The sequence below is a fragment of the Aquarana catesbeiana genome, linkage group LG01, assembly GCF_042186555.1.
Source record: "Aquarana catesbeiana isolate 2022-GZ linkage group LG01, ASM4218655v1, whole genome shotgun sequence".
NCBI lineage: Eukaryota > Metazoa > Chordata > Amphibia > Anura > Ranidae > Aquarana > Aquarana catesbeiana.
Window position 1 is genome coordinate 494,982,165 of NC_133324.1, and position 16,681 is coordinate 494,998,845.

The 16,681-nt window shown below is 40.4% G+C and overlaps 1 protein-coding gene across 3 annotated transcripts in view; it reads right to left on the reverse strand.

Annotated features, from left to right (window-relative positions):
• Window positions 1-2,850: 2,850 nt before the first annotated feature.
• Window positions 2,851-16,681, reverse strand: part of ANO8 (anoctamin 8) — a 189,815-nt gene continuing 175,984 nt past the window's right edge. For all 3 annotated transcript variants that reach the window (XM_073592175.1, XM_073592192.1, XM_073592183.1), the window contains exon 18: window positions 2,851-3,224. Coding sequence is in view for 1 of the 3 variants with exons in the window: in XM_073592192.1 (XP_073448293.1) it covers window positions 3,199-3,224 (26 nt within the window). In the remaining 2 variants the exon portion in view is untranslated. The remainder of the gene's footprint in view (window positions 3,225-16,681) is intronic.

Below are 16,681 nucleotides of genomic sequence, written 5' to 3' on the forward strand. Positions count from 1 at the left end.
TTGGAACAAAATCTCTGTCCCTCATTTTGGTTTAAACAATATGATTGTGTAAAAAAAATGCACTATTTATCTATCAAAAAGTGTTTTACAGTCCTAAACCTTTCATCCAATTTCTAAATTGGTTCATTTGTAAATTCTAAAAGCCAGTATAAAGGAATAGTAGTGGTAAAAAAAACACTTGCGGGTTTAACCAATCATTTATTTTTGTACAATGCTCCTTTAAGGGGGCATGGCAGGAGGTGTGTCTTAAGCTACAAACTTTTGCTAAAAAGTGTCCCTCATTCCCATCTCAAAAAGTTGGGAGGTATGGTGTGACCAAATTATTAACAGTGGGAGGGTCTAAAGAGGCACTGTTAAACAAAACCTGGGCTTCCTTGTACATAAAAAATATTCTTTGATTGTTGTGTCACAAGCATAAGTCTCACAGACCCCCCTATACTCCTAGAGGACACCTGATCTCCTGTACCCCACTCCTAGATAACACCAGACCCCCCTATAAACCCCTGTACTCTTAGATAACACCAGACCCCCTGTACTCCTAAATAGTATCTAGCTCCGTGTACTCCTGAAGGTAGTATGAGTTTGCTTTCTGTCCCAGTCACCTCCAGCCCAGCACAGAGCCCCCTTTTCTGTACCATTTCCTCATTCTCAGAGTCAGACACACCAATTATTAGAATCAGATCCCCCTATGGTTGATGTAAGACCCCCTTGTTAGTGGAGTCAGTGCCCCTTGTCTCATCTGCTCTCTGGTAGTGAGTTAATGCAAACAGTGATGGCAGGGATCAGGACTGGTCAGGGAGGGAGGAGGTGACACCTGAGCTAGTCTCACCAGTTCCAAGGCTGGGATGGAGGAGGAGGAGGAGGAGGTTGTGTGTGTGAAAACCATGAATGTCACTGCTGTACTCTGCTCCCTGCCTGTCATCACCGACCCACCCCACTGACAGCATTTTCTATAGATTAACAGGAGCCTCTCTGTCACTAAGACAGCTCCCAACCAAAACTTAAAAAGGGTTAGAACCTCTGTGTGCTATTAGGCAAGTTTCTTCTTGCTTGCTGTCACCAGGACAGAATGCAAGGGTAAATCTCCCAAAGAGCAACGGAAACCTGATGTAGGTTCTTTATCCCTTCCCATGCTTGGATGGTGTTCCACCAAATGTAATGATACACAAGATGACCTCATCAGGCACAAGATATCAATTCTTTGCTTTTGTCTCAAGGTATTTCTACTGCTGGGCTTATTCAATAAAGCAATCCAAAAGCGTAGTGATAAAAGACAGTAAGCCATAGCAAGCGGGCCTTTTTTTTTACTGGAGTCAGGTTCATTACATATTTCATTGTCCTATATGGTCTTGCTTTTGTATTGTATTTGAAGTCTGCCATGTTTGTATACTTCATATTCTAATAACACGAATCAATATGACTTCCAATAAAGTAAACCTGTCGTGTACTAATAGGCCTTGGTATTGAATGCAGAGTGAATAATGCCTGCTCATACTATTTTAAGATGGCTTCTCCAGTCTACTGCAAGTGTCCTGGATCCCCAGTAACATGCTGTGAGCCCCCTCGTACTCCCTTTAGTTGTAAGAGTTCAAATAGAGAAAACACTAGAGAACTCCATCGCAAATGACTTTAATCTTTTATTGCAAACAAATGAAAGCTCTGTGTTTTTTCTGTAAAAGAAATGAAACTACTGAACAGACATTCATTACCATGCTTACTAATGAGGAAAATTTTGCTAAGCGTTTCATTACTATGTCACATGCTGTCTCATTTATCTCTGTCTGGAAAATATATTTACGTTTCCATATGTAATGGGGTTATGTCCTAAATAAAGAATACAAAAATAAAATTCTATTATATAAAAGTGCTAACATTCACAGTAAAATACCCACACCTGATTGGTAATGGAGCTTAGCTTTGTAGCTACCATGGAGAGATTTTTTTTTTTCATAAAAAGCATGGTGTAGTCCAGGGGTAGAATTTCACAGGACATCTGTCACAGAGATCCAGGGGGGGCGTGCCTGTGGGGGCTGGCCCTGGTCTTGTCTCCCTGGTTCTGCACCTTTCCCAGCGGCAGACTCTCTCTCTCCTCTCTGCTCCAATCCTTGATCTCCCTCCAACCTTGCTTTGCCTCCACCAGCTGTGTGGGCCCTCTACTGGCCCCCAGTCAGTCCACCCCTGCACCACACACTGTCAGTTGCAGACAATATAGAGTCCTTCTTACCTTAGAGTGCAGAAGCCGCCTGGAGACAGGAAGCAGGGGGCGGAGCTGGGAGGACTAGCCTCTCTGTGTGGAGGTTGTTTCCTCCTGCTGTGTGCACCTAAAAAGCATGTCGTCAGTTGCTAGGACATGGGTGGTCCTAGCAACCAAGGATTGCTTTACTGAAACTGGAGTATGAAAAATCTGGTGCAGTTCTGCATAGAAACCAATCAGCTTCCAGGTTTTATTGTTAAAGCATGATTGAACATGGTTGGCTGCTCTGCACAGCTTCACCAGATTTTTCACTCTCCAGTTTCACTCCCCCCCCCCCCATTGTATTTTTATGTCATCCCTTGTGAAGCGACAGGTCCCTGGAAGGTTCAAAATACTAACGCTGTACTGCATATTCATGTACGTTGTGTGTAAATGCAGATAGGTTGTGTTTTAATGCCTTGTACACAACATTGTGGTGTGAACAAGGCACCATTATTTTCAACGTGCCTTTGCAGTGACCTGTGTTTATCCAGTGTGGAAAAACGCCGGTCACTACACATGGTGTGAATGGCTCAGTCACTTACTTGATTTAAATATTCTCTATATTTTTCACAGAAAATAAACATCTGATGTGGGAAAGAAAAAAAAACTAGATATTTTGTTGAAATATATTTTTATTGCATTTTTGCTGATTTTACAAAAATATGAGAAAATAAAGAAATAAATATCCCATTTCCCCAGGCTGTTGATTTAAAAGACAGTAAGCTGAGTAAGTTCTAAACCTTGCCTACAGATGTATAAAGTTTATCACGCCAAGCACTGCAGATCTCTAGTGGAAGAAAAGACTTGTCATCTGATTGCTTGTTTTTAGTGCTTTTGATGAGTACCCGTGAGGATACAAATAGGGGGATGGTTTGAGGGCTCACGGTGACTTACTGACCAGGAACAGCATGCAACAAGAGAAATCTGAACTCCCATGTTGTATTGTCTCAGGCCTGAGACACTCAGATGGTAAAGCCAAAACCTGCAACTTTAAAAAAAATCTATGTCAGTTGTTGTAATATCCTCACAAGCTCCCTTTAAAGGATAAGTAGTCCATTAAATAAAAAAAAAAGGCTAGGCCCAGCCTATCCATCAGTAAATACCAAATACACTTCATATAAGTGAAGGAAATATTTCAATGCCTAGTCTCCGCTTCTTTTGCTGTTTACAGCCCACTTCTGGTGAGTTAATGGCAGCCCATCCATCCCACGATAGACACGGGGTCTCCATGTTTCTCTGTGGCAAGACCTTGTCAATTGCTAAACCCTGTATGATGGACAATCAGCACGATGGGAGTGGAGGCTCCACTAGGGCAGGCACTAAAGACTGACTTTTTGCCTTGCTCTATGTCATCATAAGGCAATTACTGATGCTAGGCCAGGGAAGGGGAACTTATCCTTACACAGAATAATAATGACATGTTTATAACGCACCTCTACAGGACAGATATCTGATCAATAGTATTATTTTGCAATGCTTTAAGGACGCTCGTTTTCACTGTTAACAAATGCAAAGATCTGCGCTCTGATGCTTCCTCAGCATGAACTCCTTAGTGCACAGGTTGTCTGCATAAGGCTGACAAGCTACCTTGGGGCAGACAAATATTGCTGCTTTATTGCTAAGCCAGCAGCAGAAGACAGGAAAAAAGAAAAAAAAAAAAAAAAAAAAACTTTGCATACATTCAAATATATGTTCAGATTGGGCTACCACTATTTTTTCTGAGGTCCCCAGTGTTTTGCCATCAAAGGACAATTATATTGACATAGCTTAGATAATTGTATAGTTAATTCTATAAAATGACAGCTCTATGTGTGATATTAGCCCCAAAATTATTTTTACCTAACAATGCACAGGAAATGGATTCAGGCTGATAATTACTGAATTAATGACAGTGAAATGGTCATTGTTTAGTGCCACCTAGCACAAACATTTACAGGCGACAGTAAAAAGGAATGAAAAACAATCGACCTTAGGCCAGTCCATCCAGGGTGGCTGGTGAACACGTTATTTTTGTTTTTTTTTTAATACAGATGTCTTCTGCTGAATTAGGCAATGTAGAATGAAGGGTAAAGGACCCATGTAAAAAGTGGCTGTGGTGTATCAATGTGTCTGTATTCTATGGTATTAGACAGAACCTGGTATTTAAGCTTGCTCATGCATTTTGCTGAATTGTTCTATTGGCGGCTTCAACCGATACATACAGAAGTGTTAAAAGAAAATGACTGCAAATACTTTTTAAACCAAATTAAATTTGTAAGTTGGGTTGGTAACCGTGCTTGCATTTGATCTCATATCACCCACACATGCAACGACTTGATGTTTTAACCCTAATACTGAGCATGCTGGAGAAAAAAAAGATTGCTTGGTTTGCCAACACTGCTAGAGACCAGTTTCAAGGGTTTCCAGGGTGATGGAATTCTCAAACAAGGAAAATCATAGCTGCTATAAATCAATGGTGCAGCAATAGGTTAAGGGCAATTGGATAAATTCTGCATGCTAAATTTTATTTTTATTTTTTTTACACTGAAGACTGCAGCATGCTGTTCTTGTGCTGAGCTGATGAACACAACATCACCCGAGCATGGGTTCACTGAGAATGGATTTCTAAGAGTCTACAGGAAACACCACACAACATTTTCTTGACTTTCAATACAGAAACACTTAGAAGAGATATTTCTCCAAAACGTTAGTATGATGGGAATGCAATTCTCACTGAAACCATTGCTGAGCTGATGTCTCCCTTGTTAGCTCAGCATGAGGACGTGATACAGTTTTCAATTAAAAAGGGAAACTATAGTATTTTCAGAGATTTACTATACCAAGTTTATCTGAAAGCAGTTTTCTATATTCAGATTTGCTATTCCTAATATAGTCAGTATTTCTGTTTAACAGCTGCTGCTTTTAATTAGTTACAAGATAAGCCGTAGAGTGCATGTTGTTTTTACTAAGTAAAAAATGATGGGCTTGTACTAAGAAATACTAAAGCACAAGCATTATGCAGCACTATGAAGTAGAGCTTGCAATGAGAAACTTGGCTGCCTCCATGTACATATACAAACTATACACCCAAAAATGTTTTCAAAAGATTTTCCAGCTTTGAGTGTATATTTACATTAAACTGTTCATATTTACAGGACTAAAAAGGGCTATAGATTCCCTTTATTGAAAACTGCAGCATGTAGAAATGATTGAAAAGTCTATACACATGCCCACCTATGATATTTTAAAATGTCCGGTTTCTTTATCAAATCCGGCAATGTGTTTTTAATTGAGTTTCATTTTTCTTATATACTATACAACTAGATATATTGTAAAAACGTGACCGGTTGTGGTCTCGATGGCTTGTCTTTGATTTGTAGGCTTTTCCATACCATGCCATAGTGCATTTTATGAACACGTTCATTATCAGATAGTTGGGTTGCTTATTCAAGCATAGACTCAAAGTATGTTTGACATTTTTTAAAGTAATTAGTAATGTATTTGCTTTAGGGATTCTGCTGTAGTGTGAAAATTCTATTAGCAAAGAAGGTCACTTAGGGCATGGTTCAGCCATAATCCACACAGGCCACCTCTTTCTGAGCAGATATTCTTAGACGATTATTCTTATATCAACTGTAGTATTTCCTATATCCAGTCCTCGGGCAACAAAACAGGTCATGTTCCCCAACTTAGAACAATTGCATAAGTGTGTTAAAGGATTACTGTAGATGGAATGTAGTAGGCTGAGTCACTTTTATGGCAAACTATCACTGCTACAGGTCCTAGCTGTTGAGTTTTGGGTATTCCCATCCACCTTGATGTCTTTTCACTCTACGTAACATAATATTAAGTACCCATCATGTCAAACTCACCTGACCTAAACTAACCAACTACCCTCCAACTACTTACTGTCTCCAGTCTCGGAAGATGGCACAATACAAGTAAATAATGGTGACCTAGACAGGTGCAACCAGCAGCAAAGAGGATATTAGCTTGAGACCATGGCTGGTCCTGCTGAAGAAAATAAGCAGCTGGTGGAAGAGGGGTTTCGTTTAGGAAAGCTATGCAGGTTGGTAAGTGTACTTTACATCAACAAAGCGTTAAAATTCCTCAAGGTCCAATGTGTTATAAAACCAAAAATATGTGAATGAAAGGAGGAGTCACTGGAAATGTAGCAAATAAACCCCAAAATAAAAACTTCTCATTTAGACTACTACTCCTAAATGCAAATTATTTGTACTGTATAATGCACCAGAAAAGAGCAAGCATTCTCCATTTTATATTAAAAATAACAAACTTTATTGATACAACTAGTTAAAAAAATTATACTAAAAGCTTGGCCAAACTTTTAGTACAATTTTATTTTAACTATTTGTATAAAGTATACCCAAACTATTAGTATTTAATCCCTTCTATTACGCTTTATTTCTCTAAACCAGGGGCTTTAAACATAGCTTTAAAATAATATTTGCGTATAATAGTTTTAAAAATGCCCCTTATTTCTGCAGAGTTTATATGGAGAAAGCTGGACTCAATTTGAAATGGTTGTCATGTCCTTGTTATCGGTTTGATCTTGGGCTTTGATGCATGTCACAGTAGGACTTCCTCCAGTAAACACTGTTCCCTTTTCTTATTCTTGCTGATCTTTTAAGCCAGGTTCAGTACTGAAAGCAGAAATGTTCAGCCTCCCAGAAAACAACACTCTCAAAGTCCTGCTCAGCGTTGCATCGATCTAATTTTTCACCTTTTTTTTGTCAAGCACCTGGCTCGTGGTATGCTAGCTATGTAACCAAGTGTCCAGGCCCAAGGAATTACTAGTCTGAAGTCAGTTTACCTATATATTTTTTCATACATTAATTACAACATTATTTATTCTCTTTGCATAGCTTGTTTTTTTTAAATACCTGTTGCTATGCAGTAAAACGTTACAATTGAGAAGTTGGCATTTCTTGAAACCTGTTTACATTAAGGGTAGAAGACAGCTGAAAGGCAATATGATTGCTGTCATAAAGCCACAAGCTCAATTACTATAACCAGCAGAAAATACATCTGCTAACATGACTAGTCCTTGAAAAACCATTAAGACTACACCCAAGGGAGGCATTGGTAAATAAACAGATATTAGAAGACATGACATATGGCAGGCAAAATGTAGGAAAACACAGAGAACCGGATATAATTAACATGACCAGTAGAATGCTTCATTCATGAACAAAATCCTCTACCAAACATCGCTGTACATCTGCACACTTCCAAGGGTCAGCCGCAGGCCATCTTAGTAGATCCCTGCTTAAGGATACGTGTATCAGTCAAAGCCACTTAATGATAGACATGAGCTTACACAGGGTCGTCATCCTATTCCTGACCTCGCATTCTTAGAGTAAGCCTCTATACACATGCATTTCAGCAATTCTTCCTTTCCATGAGTGTCAGCATTGCCAGTACACATAAACTGGATTACAGCTGTTGAATTTCTAGAAGGAAACAGCATCTGACCATTTGTCATGGTAATTTTTTTTGTTCAACTTTTAAAATAACTGTTTTGTAGCCAAGCCATTGACCAATTTACATGTTTACTTATATACCTATGTTCTCAGTGCTAAAGGCATATTGTTATTTGCTCTGCTCTTTACTTGTTATAGCTTTGTGCTATAGAATCTAAATCTTCGATTAACCAGTGGTTTATTAAAGGTGACATGCATCCTTTTAAAATAAGGTTGTTTTGTTCTTTACAACATCAATTTTTTTAATTATGTCATTATGTGATGCTCTGGTAAGGTCATTTTACCTAGTTGCTTGTGTATTCTGTATCAGAACATTGTGTAGATATCAGCTGGCTACTTGAAAACCTTTCACAATAAAGTATCAAATGAACACAGAACTCAAACAAGCATTAGAGAATTTGGCCACCACTAAGTGCAATGCTTGCAGTAATGGTAGCTGTTCTCTGTTATAGTAAACTCATAACTTACATACACAGGCAAAAAAAACGTGTCTGAAGAGACAAATTAAAGTGGTTTTAAACCCTTACAACGCACTTTTTGCTACAGGTAAGCCTATAATAAGGCTTACCTGTAGCTACCCTGGATATCTCCAAAACCTGAATGGTTTAGGTGATATCCCCTGTATTTGCATGTGCCGACGTCACCGGCACATGCGCACTGAAGCAATGGCACGTACGTGCCGTTACCACCGGCTCCCGTGTGCATGTGTGGGAGTGTCGTCATCGCGGCTCCGGCCAGAGGAGCCTGCGATACCCGGAAGTAACTCCGGGAGCGATGTCGCCAGCCAGAGCAGTGAACGAGGACCACTGCGGGGGCTTCGATCTCAGGTAAGTAATACATAATGAGCTAGTATGCTATGCATTCTAGCTCATTGTGCCTTTGTCTTTTGGTTTACAACCACTTTAATATCCATTAAATCCATCAGATCTAACACAAGTCAAACCCCCTTAAACCTTCAAACAATTAAGCACCTAAAGCAGAGGTCAGTACTGCTACCCACTGCACCACAAATTACAAAGCGATGCACCCACACATTCACATGCTCTTTTGTCAAAGCACTGACAGCTGCTGTGTATCAGGTTGTGCCTGTAGTATAAGAACAGTATAAGATCTCCTGACAATTGGGTACACATAGAACACTTAAAGTGGATGTAAACCCAATGTCATCCTTTCTAAACTACTGCCATGGGGGTTATCTATAAGGATATACATGTCTGCTGCATGTATCTTTACCTGTCAAATGTCTCCCCTCTGTCTGTTATGAGATCCGAAAAACTGCATATTCTGTGGGTGGGTCTGTTGTCTGGAGCTCAGTGGGTGGAGTCGTGATGTCAGTAGACTCCCCGCCCACCTCTACACTCCCCTTGTCAATATGCATTTTCTTCTGTGTATTTCTAATACTGAACTTCTGCTATGATCTCTAACATCCAGTGAAAAGACAGGAAAGTAACCACATGACTTCAGCATGCCAAATCATGCTGAGGTGTGGAACAGCCAATCCTTGCAGAGCTGCTGAAGAAAGGAGTGGGGGAGGGAATTAAAAAATAATGCCTGTGTCTTAGGTTAGTGCACGAGATGTAAATCACCTGTCACTCACAGCAAGGGGGAGGATTTGACAAAGTTTTTCTCGGTTTGTCAAGTTTTATCTCACTGAACAATAAAAGAGCATTGCTCAGAGCTGGATTAACTCTTTGTGGCAAGACTGGGCTCAAACGATAGGAAATCTTATACTCTACATTATGACATAAAAAAAAAAAAAATTCGGGTTTACATCCACTTTAATGGATCATTCAGAGGTGCATTTGTTGGCCAGCAAAATGCACTCAAAAGAGGTATAAAATAAAAACACAACCTTACAAACTATATACTATGTTATGTACCTTCCTAACAGTTATTAAAACTGAGGAAGCCAATTGAATGCAATGACCCACTACTATCTATAACAGGGTTGGTCAACGTACTTGATATGATGGGCTCAAGTACAGCCTCTGAACAAAGTGTCCCATAATTTTCAGTGAAGCTATGATCACAGAAAGCTCTCAGAGACTACAGACATACAACAGGTGATGATCAGAGACTACAGCGTGCTACAAGAGATTGCCACAGACTGCAAATATGAAACAGGAGAAGGAGCTATAGGTGTTTTTGGAGGTTGGGGACATGCATCTGGAAGCAGTCAGACTAGATACACATTACATTAGACTACTAGAGATTACAGCCCCATTAAAAAATCAGTGTTTCCACATTTGTGCTCCCTTAAAAATGACCCCTGCCATATTTAATATGGATACATTATAACAACACAAAACTAGAGAAAGAATGCTCAGAAAAAGTAAGAAGTAAATCAAACCATTTAACTACTTAAAGCCAGTCTAAGGAATATTTTTTCTTCAGTTGCTGGAGTAAGGAAAGACAATAGTTTTATTGTCTGTCCTACGGTAAGGACAGACAATAGTTAGCAGGGGCTTTGAGGATCTCAGAATATGTGCCAAAAGGGATGTATGTGGCCCCTGGTCATAGGCTGAGTACAAAGGATCTGTGCATGGCTTGGATAAGCCCTGGTTCACAACAGTGTGGTTTTGAAATCGCTACGTCAGCATGATTTCAAAGGCACAGATCGGTGTGATTTGTACCTCCAATTTCACCACAGCTTACGAGTTCATTTAACAGAAGTCAATGCAAGTCACAATGAAATCGGGAATAAAATTGTCTAGGAACCTTTTTCAAAGTCACTGTGATTTGAACAGTTCCATTTCCAACAATGGGGTGCAATTTGTCATGCAATTTGGAACTGTCAAATCGCATGACAAATTGCACTGGTGTAAACCAGGGCTAAATGAGAACCTTCCTGTATGTGATATTTTTGCTTCTAGTATTTAGCTGACAATGACAATTTACCTATGGACAACATCCAAATTATAGCCCTCCTGATGTGAGGCCAGCTGAGGTCAAGTATGAGTTTATTTCTGTAGCGGTTTATACAATTGTATGCGATACTTGAGTTAGCTAAAGCATGACTGTCCATATTTAAAATGTTAGCTGCCTCAAATCAAACTTTAAAGCTTTAAAGTCAGATTGGTTCTCGAATGACCTCCACTAAGCTGAATAAATATGATGAATAAAATATTAACGAGTTTTTTATATTAAATATGTTACATTTTATTTATAATGGGCCTTCTTAACACATTAGTTGCATTGTTACAAATTTTTCTTTTGCGCCTCTATGGTGAGAAGGGCATGCCATTTCTTGACAACTTTACAGTGCGCCAGACAATCTCCCTTCATACTGTTTTGTGATGAGCTACTTTAGCTGTGTATTGGTTTTCTTAGCTGGCTGCCTAATAGAAGGAGCAGGAGCACTTGCATAGTTTCTGAATCTAGTCATTGTATTACAAAGAGGGGTCAATAAAAAGGCTCAAAAGCCACTATGGCTGCAAACACAAGGAGAGAGACAAGACAATCCAACCACTTTTACCTCCTCACCGCATACACCCATTAAGTGTGGTAAGGACGTGGAACTTCCACAACTGGTGCGGTCTGCCAGGAGTGTATATAAAAGTAAAAAAAAACTTTTAGATGTTTCTTAGTGAACACAATGTACAGTGATATGGCAAATATTAGTGACAAAGACACACACACTCAGGTTGAACTAGATGGACCACTGTCTTTATTCAACCTTACCAACTATGTAAGACTAAGTCTATAGACTATGTAAGTCTAATGGCTCCAAAATATTTAACACTCATCTGTTGCAGTATACATATAGTATGAGGTCTGCACTGAAATATTACTGCTGATGCAATCATTTATAACTTCATCTTTGTATTTTAGGGGTTGGCCTCCCACCTCTGAAGAAAAAAAAAAAAAACAGATGATACCCTTTCTATTTATGTCTGGTATGGTGTTGCAGCTGTGCACCCAAACCACAACCTTCATATGGCACAGGGATGGGGCTTAAACAGAAGGGTGGCGTTTATGTTAGACTGGCAACCAACTAATTTTTAAATGTCAGGCAACATTTCATGTGTCTTTTGGAGTCTGTATCCACTGTCATCCTATACAGTGAAAGTCTGTCAGAAGACCCAGCATTTTCATACACAAGGCTGAGATAACTTAAGTTGAGTTCCCTACATGCCTAATTGAACTGCACTAGTTCATGTCAACACATACTAGTTAATGTCAACACATGCCAAAGTAGACACATACAGTGGATATAAAAAGTCTACACAACCCTGTTAAAATGTCAGGTTTTTGTGATGTAGAAAAATTAGACAAAGATAAATCATTACAGAACTTTTCCCACCCTTAATGTGACCTATAAACTGTGCAACTCAGCTGAACAACAAACTGAAATCTTTTAGGTGGAGGGAAGTAAAAATAAAAAAATAAAATAATATGGTTGCATAAATGTGCACACCCTTAAACTTATACTTTGTTGAAGCACCTTTTGGTTTTATTACAGCACTCGGTCTTTTTAGGTATGAGTCTATCAGCATGGCACAGCTTGCAATATTTCCAACTCTTCTTTGCAAAAACACTCCAAATCTGTCAGATTGCGAGGGCATCTCCTGTGCACAGCCCTCTTCAGATCACCCCACAGATTTTCAATTGGATTCAGGTCTGGGCTCTGGCTGGGCCATTTCAAAACTTTAATCTTCTTCTGGTGAAGACATTGCTTTGTTTATTTGGATGTATGCTTTGGGTCATTGTCATGCTGAAAGATGAAGTTCCTCTTCATGTTCAGCTTTCTAGCAGAAGCCTGAAGGTTTTGCGCCAATTTTGACTGGTATTTGGAATGGTTCATAATTCCCTCTACCTTGACTAAGGCACTTGTTCCAGCTGAAGATAAACAGCCTCCAAAGCATGATGCTGCCACCACCATGCTTCACTGTGGGTATGGTATTCTTTTGCTGATTTGCAGTGTTGTTTTTGCGCCAAACATATCTTTTGGCATTATGGCCAAAAAGTTCAACCTTGGTTTCATCAGACCATAACACATTTTCCCACATGCTTTTAGGATATTTCAGATGTGTTTTTGCAAAATTTAGCTGGGCTTGGATGTTTTTCTCCGTAAGAAAATGCTTGAGTCTTGCCACTCTACCCCATAGCCCAAACATATGAAGAATACGGGAGATTGTTGTCAAAGGTACAAAGCCTGCACTTGCCAGATATTCCTGCAGCTCCTTTAATGTTGCCTCTTGGCAGCCTCCCTGACCAGTTTTCTTCTTGTCTTTTCATCAATTTTGGAGGGACGTCCTGTTCTTGGTAATGACACTTTTGTGCCATATTTTATCCACTTGATGACTGTCTTTACTGTGTTCCATGGTATATCTAATGCCTTGGAAATTATTTTGTACCCTTCTCCTGACTGATACCTTTTAACAATGAGATCCCTCTGATGCTTTGAAAGCTCTCTACGTACCATGGCTTTTGCTATAGGATGCAACTAAGAAAATGTCAGGAAAGACCTACTAGAACAGCTAAACTTTATTTGAGGTTAATCAGAGGCACTTTAAATGATGGCAGGTGTCTACTGACTTCTATTTAACATGAGTTTGAATGTGATTGCTTAATTCTGAACACAGATACATCCCCAGATATAAAGGGTGTGCACACTTATGCAACCACATTATTTTAGTTTTTTATTTCTACTTCCCCCCTCTAAAAGATTTTAGTTTGTGTTTCAATTGAGTTGTACAGTTTGTAGGTCACATTAAAGGTGGAAAAAGTTCTGAAATTACTTATTTTTGTCTCATTTTTTACATCACAGAAACCTGACATTTTAACAGGGGTGTCTAGATTTTTTATAGCCACTGTACATACACTAGTGGACCCATTATGTAATAAGTGTTCTTACATCAAGGACAAGTTCTAAACAAGCACTTCTCCATGTCGTATTTGCTGTTACAGTCATTATTACCTCATCTATTATGTTCTTAGACAGCAGAATAGAACTTTCCCCTCCTGTGACTGACATCATCAGCTGCATATTGTGTAACCAACTGTATGTATCTGCATAGAGGCGTAGGTCTAAAAGTAAACTCATGGATAGTATGTGAAAACTTCCACAAAGAATTACAAAGAGGAATAGCTTAAAGTGTTTCCAAGTTTAAATAGGTCTATACCTTTAATGCATACCCTGAATTATGGTAAAAAAAACCATCCTGCTAACTGCCACCCCCCCTCCCAAAACACTTGCCGGACTGCTCTCGCTGCTCCAGAGCTGTTCCAGCTGCAGTGCCACTATCCCCACTTTCTGGTCTCACGGGAAGCAGGAGCCTACGGTTAAGCTCCTGTGAGAAGGGAGCGGGGGTGTGGCTTACCAGCACTGTGTGTGTCTATGGACGCACAAAACCTGGCTCAGGAGCATGCCCACACAGCTGCCCCCATAGCACACCGCTTACTGAGGGGCACCCAGAGAAAGAGGATGCCAACAGTGCCGGTGGACTCCAGAAGAAAAGGTAACGGGCAGCTCTGTGCAACAATGTTCAACAGAGCAGGTAACTATAAAACTTGAATTCTAGGAAGAAAACATTTTACCTTTAGAATCACTTTATGAGTCACATTGACAGGGGTTTGTTCACTTTTCATGGGTTTTGTATTCTGTACATGTCTTGTCAGAATGCAAAGCCCGTTTGAAGCAGGTCAAATGCACCAGATGATGAATTATGAAAGATCTCAGAAATATCTAAAACTTATGCCATCAACACAAGCCCAAAGCCTTTCAACACACACCCTTGTAATGCACAATGCCTATTCTTTAAAATCTTACAAAATAACATTCCAACACATGACTGTCCCTTGCATAGGGATATCTTTCTTCTAGTTAATAGGTTCTTGAGTCAACCAACTTACAAAACAACTAAAGCCGGCCACAGACAGAGCAAAAATCAGCTGGTTCAGCAGGAACCGGACAAATTTCGATCTATAGGCAGGCTGGTTGTACTGAAGTTGATCTATCGATTGACTTCGGTACAACTAGCCTGTTAGGTTTTTTCTACAATCAATGTCAGCGGCTATAGCTGACAGCAGTGATCATTGTATTCTGGCAGCAAGGGAAACCTCCTGCTTTCAGAATACAATAATGCAGCAGGAGGAATTCCCCCCCCCCCCATTTCCCCATCAACACATTCAGAGTTGAAGGGGGAATGCCTGCCACGCTATTGTGTTCTGTTGGGGGGGGGATGAGGAGCCTTCCTGGCTGGAAAAACACGATGATTAATGTTAGTGACTATAGCCACCGGCAGTAATCGCACGCCAAAAATCCGAAAGGCTGGTTGTGCCCAAGTTGGATAGGTACCAAGTACAGTAATACCTCGGATTGCGAGTAACGCGGTTAACAAGCGTTTCGCAATACAAGCTATTATGTTTTTTAAATCCTGACTCGGTTTGCGAGTGTTGTTTCGCAAAACGAGCAGGATTCCAGCCTCTGCGGTGTGCAGTAGTGCAGTACCGCATTTGGCCAGAGTTGCGGGGGCGCTGGTGACATCAGAGCTGTTCGGATGCACTTGGAAATACTCCGTTCCCGAGTGCATCCAAGCCGTCTCCAAATATTTCCGAGTTTCTCCAGCACCCCCCCCACCTCTGGCCACATGCGGTACTGCATACAATAGAAGTCAACGTGGAACAAATTATCTTCCTTTCCATTGACTTTTATGGGGAAACTCGCTTTGATATGCGAGTGCTTTGGATTACAAGCATTCTCCTGGAACAGATTATGCTCCTAATCCAAGGTTCCACTGTATGAGCAGGTTGCCCATACTTGGATTAAAATTTGCCTGGGTCCTTGCTGAACTGGCCGAATTTTGATCAATGTGTGGTCAGTTTAAGGTTAGTTTCTTTACATAAACAATGCCTAACATTATCAAGTGGCTTGATCCTCACATCATATCTTCTTACACTTTTTTCCTAAAGCCAGCTGAGTGAAGTCTCCAATACATCTACAGCAGGACAGTTTTAACTGCCCACAGCAGTTAGACATTCCTTTTCATTTCCTCACAAGAGGAAGGAAAAGGAGATTCTGACTGCTTTCATGCAGTATTCCCAACAGACTCCTGCTTCTTATAGGATAAGGTGGGACAGGTTTTATACATTTATTTATTTTATTTATTTCAGGTACTTATATAGCACTGTCAATTTACGCAGCGCTTTACATATACATTGTACATTCACATCAGTCCCTGCCCTCAAGGAGCTTACAATCTAAGGTCCCTAACTCACATTCATACATACTAGGGACAATTTAGACAGGATCCAATTAACCTACCAGCATGTCTTTGGAGTGTGGGAGGAAACCGGAGTACCCGGAGGAAACCCACGCAGGCACAGGGAGAACATGCAAACTCCAAGCAGGTAGTGTCGTGGTTGGGATTTGAACCAGTGACCCTTCTTACTGCTAGGCGAGAGTGCTACCACTACTCCACTGTGCCGCCCATTAGGTTTTTATAATATATGTCCACCATGGGAGAGTTTCTCCTCTTAATGAGGAGCTTCAGTCATTTTTGAGTTTATTAAAAGTCAACAGCTACAAAAACTGTAGCTGCTGACTTTTAATAAACAGACACTCAGCTGTCCCAGGGTCCAGCGATGCGCTCACCTGAGCTGTCCCTTCCCTCTGTCTTCTGTTCCTGGCACCGGCATCTCAACTGTGGACATCTGGCTTTGACAGTTTGTAGATTCACAGCTTGGTGCCCACTGTGCATGCATGAGACGCTCTGCGCATTGTGAATTGTCACATCATTTTCTGGGACCTGTGACTTTTCCCAGATGACTGCAGGGAGGGAGGGGGAGAGGAAAACTTCCACTCAGATCGCCTAGGTCATCTGTGCCTAACTGTGGGTAACTGCTGTGCGGATACATGTAAACAGTAAAGGCTCCTCTCAGCCGGTCATTGCTTTGTAAAGGCTGAGCAGTCACAGCTGTTTGCACTTGTGATCCCAGCTGCATGATTCTTGCAGCTGAA